Source organism: Pimephales promelas, chromosome 11 (genome assembly GCF_988280905.1).
Source record: "Pimephales promelas chromosome 11, fPimPro1.hap1.1, whole genome shotgun sequence".
Classification (NCBI taxonomy): Eukaryota; Metazoa; Chordata; class Actinopteri; order Cypriniformes; family Leuciscidae; genus Pimephales; species Pimephales promelas.
This window is the reverse complement of record NC_142779.1, coordinates 22,467,525-22,473,524: the sequence shown is the minus strand read 5'-3', so window position 1 is coordinate 22,473,524 and position 6,000 is coordinate 22,467,525. Positions and strand designations below refer to the sequence as shown.

Sequence of the window (6,000 nt, the reverse complement as noted above, 5' to 3'; positions counted from 1 at the left end):
ATTCTTCAAAAACATGAGAGTGAGTGAATGAATGAAGGAAAAATATCAGCTGTCTTTTTTGGGTTATGAATGTATTGCTATAAAATATTCTATATAGAGACATTTTGCATAGAGACATTTCGGTTTCAATAATTCATTTTAAAGGTTATAAACATGCTGTTTTTGAAACATGCTATATTACTCCATTGTCTTTGCTTACAGACATCAAAACTTGCAGTTCAAAGATCCAGAAAAGCTTCGGACTGAAGAAAAGCATCAAGTGGCTAAATAAAGAAACAGTCAAGGTTGAAGAAAAACAAACATGACTAAACTAGTTATCATTGCCTTCCTGCTCAGCTGTGTAATAAATGACATCTATGGCCAGGTAACCTGCCGCAGAGCCATGTCTCGTGAATGGCACACTCAGCCAAAGAACATCAGCGTGAGGTGGACCCTCATGGAGAACACCTGCAGCAGCTTGACCCAGTGCTGGAACATACAAACAGAAACAAATGGATACTTGTGGACAACTGGGCCATATCACTTTCCTCAGCTTTGCCCACTGGACCTTCAACTTGGAGATGTGATGTTTGTTTCCACTGACAGAACGCTGGAACAATATGGTATCCACCTAATCAATGTGTCCAAAGAGGAGTTTGAAAACTGCTTGATTTTAGAGCCAAGAAAGGAGCAGTTGGTGTTTGCCAACAGTATTAATGGTACTTTGCAAGTGGAATCGAAGTGGCTGGCGTACGGTATGAATTACTTCACGGTCGTCCATAGAGGCAGTAGTCATCTGTGTAGGCTTGGCCTACGCATTGCACTTCTGGTAAAGCCTCAGCACTGCCAGAGCTCACCTCTTCTTCGCCTGTGTTCGGGTAATGGTCAATGCAAAGCTACATTTAAGGACGATTCATTTAGCTGTCAGTGCCACAAACAATTTTCTGGACATTATTGTGAGAACATTGATGGATGCTATGAACAGCCCTGTTTAAACGGAGGCACCTGCGTGAACAAGAGAACTGCCTACACAGATCGCCCACCGTACGAATGTCTTTGTCTTGCTCCATTCACAGGTGAGGAACTCTAATTTACTCTGTTTAGCAAATAACTTAAAAGAAATATGCGGCCATGCAGGCTCAATACAAGGTAAGCTCCACTGGCAGCATTTATTGCATAAAGCAAAACTTGCAATTACAGTCTTTTTCAAATCATTCAAACAAGGTTTTGTCAAATCAACATTTAAAATGGTCTTGACATTTTTTTTTCTAGTTGTATTCTTGCAAATGTACAAACATTTATGTGAATGTCAATTAATTTCAATACTTCCTTACATTCAAATTGCATCCTGTTTGCTACCTTAAATCAAATTCAGATACACTCTAAAAAATGCTGGGTTGTTTTAACCCAATTTTGGGTCAAAAATGGACAAACCCAAAATGCTGGGTTAAAAATGTAATGTAAAAAATTAACCCAACGGCTGGGTTAGTCCATATTTGACCCAAAGTTGGGTTAAAACAACCCAGCATTTTTTAGAGTGTATGTATAAGGCATTTTCAATGAAATTCAGAATGGTGTACAACCCTGCAGTTTAACCTTCAACTTAAATTGAAATTATATTTTGTTGTAATCAAAATTATGCCACAAAAATAGGCTGTCGACTAACATTCCTTTAATGCAGAGTCCATTATGAATCCATGCTGACCTTTCAATCATAATGGATGGGGGAGGTTTAATGGGTGTCCACCCACCTACAGAGAACAGTTTCTTTGAAGACACTTATTTATTCTTTATCTGTCATAATTGCAAGCCCTCCACATTTAGCACTGTGCAATTATTTCAAAACCAGAGCCCCTCTGGACCATTTATTTGAATAGGCGTTTTTAAAATGACTTTATCCCATTGCACCCCTTCAGTTTCCTAATCATCCCTAATTATTCTCATATGTTTTTGTGCCACCTGAAAGCATTCTTTAATTGTGTGATATTTAATAGTTTTCCTCCTACCGTTTAGTTTTCTTTTTCCTGTCTTGCTTGTCAATAAATTTGGCATCCAAATGTTGTTTAAATGTTGGTCTCTTGGTGAGCACCAAGGAGAGTTGAGTATTTAAAGTGGTGTAATGTTGTCAAACTAGCTAATGTGGTTTGTTTTTATGTCTGCTGAATAAATTCATTATACTTCTTTGGAAAGCACTGGAGGCATTCCCTAGAGACCACTGGGTACCATGTTATCACAACTAGGCCAGAGTGGTCCAAGTCAATATAAAGCAGAGAACAGATATGTGTGTGTGTGTGTGTGTGTGTGTGTGTGTTTATATATATATATATATATATGATTTCCATTACAGAAGACAAGAGTAGACATTAAAACTTCCATCCTCAGTGTTTCATCCCCCTCCATCCCCCACTCAACTCAGCCCAGCTTACTGACCTTTACATCCCTCCTGCTGCTGAGGTTGTTCTTTCCTCGTAGTTCACATGTGACCTAACCACAATCTCACAATCTCTCCGCAACCCAACCATAAGCGCCAACCCGTTTAACTAAGGCTGTCGAGTCCCACTGTCTTTGTTAAAGTAGGTTCAGTGGCAACAGTTCCGAATGGCATACTACCGCAAAACGCAATATCTGCCCAAACACCAACCCTCATTCACGAAATATGCACAGGAACGTAATAACTTAAAAATTAAATTAAATTACTATGCAAACTATCCAAATAAAACCAACAGATTCTTCAGGAATTCTACTAAACTGTAGCGTGGTGGCCTGTACACAGCCAGCCAGAATCTTTCCATCTCAACCACAGCCAGTTGCTGCCCCTCTCTGTTGCTTCAGATCATTTCTTTACTTTGCGACGCAACTCTTGGCCACTGAATCCGATGTCTCTGAGGAACCGGGTTGTAGAGTGGGCCACAAATCCTCGACAACCCACTTCTACTGGATAAACCTGGACTCTTCATCCTCGCTGTTCTGCTTCAGTGGCCAGATGAGCATACCGCAGTTCCTTCCTCTCATATGCCTCATCAGCATCCTCCCATGGCACTGTTAACTCTATCATTTGAACAATGCGAGCTGATCCAGACCACAAAATTTCTGGTCGTAGGTTAGTGGTGGCAATCTCAAGTGGAAAAATAAGCCGTTGATCAAGATCAGCCAGCATTTTCCAGTCCCTAGCAGCTTCCAGTTGTCCTGGGTGAGAATTGGTTTTAACACCTTTTCTTGGTGTTTGCTCACCTGGGCGGAGGAATATTGCCTTCTGTGTGTAATGTTTTGCTAGAAGAGGCGGCATCTTATTGGCCATGTTACGCTTGCCTTCCAGTGCTAAAGCCAAACATTGCAGTACTTGGTCATGGCGACAAGTAAACCGACCTTGGGTAAGAGCCACCTTACATCCTGTCAGAATGTGCCTTAGTGTGGCAGGTGATGAACACAAAGGACAAGAGGGATCCTCTTCTTTTAGGAAGTTTTAGGTTCTGTGGTGATGTGAGAACATCATTGACCTGATAAGGAAACTGATCCGACTCTCTTCTATTGCCCAAAAGTCTTGCCAGCCCATCTTAGGTTGTTCCACACTCTCCCATTTCATCCACTCTCCCTGCTTGGCCTGGGAAAAAGCCTTTATACACCTCATCCTCGCCTTCTGCTTTTGCACCTCTCTCTCTCTCTCTCTCTCTCTCTCTCTCTCTCTCTCTCTCTCTCTCTCTCTCTCTCTCTCTCTCTCTCTCTCTCTCTCTCTCTCTCTCTCTATCTCTCGTATATATAGTATATAGTTTTTTTCCCTTTTTTATGTATTTATATATATATATATATATATACAGGGGTGCACATAAGTGGTGTGCATGTGCGCATGCAAAACCAAATTAATAAATGAGCTGGGTAAATAAGTTCAGTTGTACCAACATGGTTTTGACAGCTGTTAATGCAAAATTACAGTTTTTAGATCAACTAATTATGATTTCCATTTGAACTGAATGCATAATAAATGTGCCAGTTTCAGTTTCTTCCTGGCAACCTGCCAAAATAAAAGCTTGCTGGTTTTAGGTTTGAAAATTTTACACTGAATGTACATTGAAAATGTAAATATTAGCATTGTATTTTTAAGTGTACTATAAAATAATTGTATTTTTATTTAATACTAATTTTTTTTTAAATATAGCTAATAGTATAGTATTATCACACATATTTTTTTTAAACACCTTTTTGTTATAGATATATTTAATAGGTCACACTCCACTATGTGCAGACTGAAAAATGTGCACCTCTATTAACCTATATAGATAGAAAGCAACATCATGCCACTCATGTCCGTTTACCCCAAGGGTCTCATTTCTCTCAGTTCATTTGAAAACAAAATAATTAATTAATAATAGTAATTATTTGACCAAGGTCCACCACACACAACAAACACTCCTGTGGGCAACATTTTGATGTGAAATTAATCTGGTGCACGATGAGAGTTCAAACCAATCACAAAATTGTATAATTTAACCAGTTTTAATTAGTTCACCCAAAAATAAAAATTCTGTCAGTATTTACCAACGCATTCTCATCCTTTAGCGTCATATAGAACGCTATATGACAAAACGGCGCAATACTACACACATTTACTCACCCTCATGTTGTTCCAAACCTCTATGTGTTTATTTGTTCTGCTGAACACAAAGGAAGATATTTGGAAGAATGTTTTAATCAAATAGATCTCATTCCCCACCATAGTATCCTACTATGGATACTATTAAATTTTTTGCTGTCACTTTGCATCCTTTCAAATGAAAGCTTCTACAGTAGCCAGTTTTTTTTCAGTGAACCAAGTGCACTTTAGCTCATTTAGCCCTTGCAAGGACTTACTTTTACTTAAATGTTATTCTTTATTCTTTTTTTTTGTCTTCTTGATTGTATATTTGATTTGAGTCTATTATTTGATTTGTATATATGAAGAGTTCAGATGCAAAAGCCTCTAAATGCCATTTGAAATTTTCTTCTAGAATGATCATTTTTTATCAAGCTTGTATATTTAAGTTCAGTAATTTCACTTAAATGGCAATGATAATTACCTATTAATTGTATTTAAGTGAAATTACTGAACTTAAATATACAAGTTTGATAAAAATCATCTTTAAAGAAGAAAATTTCAAATGGCATTTAGAGGCTTTTGCATCTGAACTCTTCATATCTGCCCTCTGAGAATTGTAATTTAATATTGTTAGTTCAATACATTTTTTTCTCTGTAAAATTTAATTTCAATTTAACAAAAAAATAAATAAAATAAAAAAATCTATTGGGTTGTCTTGTGTCACATGACCGTCGGTGCGTGTGGTGCCTGTACGCATTGCAACGCTAGAATTTGAAAAAGCTATAAACGCGTCGATAAATATTAACGTGAATAATTACTTAAATTTCACTCGACTCTTCACACGTACGAATTTAGAAGGCTCGTGACATTGCCTACTACTACTTTTATGACACGGCTTTGTTTTTTGTTTTGTTTTTTTTAGTTTGGCATTTACCACCCACTTCACTTGAATGGCAAAAACAATGCTAGGAAAATAATACTACATTGAAGTGGGTATGCCTTTAATATGTGTTGATATTTACATTTATTTTGCAAAGTTCAAACCAGATTGCATTATATGAAGTTTTGTAAAATCAATATTTGTGTATTTGTGTAGTAGATTGAGAATTATTGAATGCAGAAAATTCTGAAATCCTTTACATTATATAATTATATAAGCCATTTACGCATGCAAAATAATAATATACTGAATACAATGATAATGTACTGAATAATATGCACGGATTTAATTTAGCTATGTCTATTTTCACTCCAAAGGTGTCAACTGCTCTGAAATCATTGAACATCAGAATTGCAGAAAAGGGTGCAAGCAAGGAGCTTGTGTACAGGTCTCAACAACTTCCTACAGATGTGAATGTTTCACAGGATATACAGGCAAGTAGCTATATATGTTACAGTTTTTGATTTAAAATCAGAATAATTTTAGAAAGCCTCTGTGAATTATGCACTTC

The 6,000-nt window shown here is 37.2% G+C and overlaps 1 protein-coding gene across 1 annotated transcript in view; it reads left to right on the top strand.

The window, feature by feature from the left end:
* The first annotated feature begins 206 nt into the window (after positions 1-206).
* Positions 207-6,000, top strand: part of eys (EGF-like photoreceptor maintenance factor) — a 302,080-nt gene continuing 296,286 nt past the window's right edge. The window contains exons 1-2 of the mRNA XM_039651858.2: positions 207-1,055; positions 5,807-5,923. Coding sequence (XP_039507792.2) covers positions 302-1,055; positions 5,807-5,923 — 871 coding nt within the window. The 5' untranslated portion in view covers positions 207-301. The remainder of the gene's footprint in view (positions 1,056-5,806; positions 5,924-6,000) is intronic.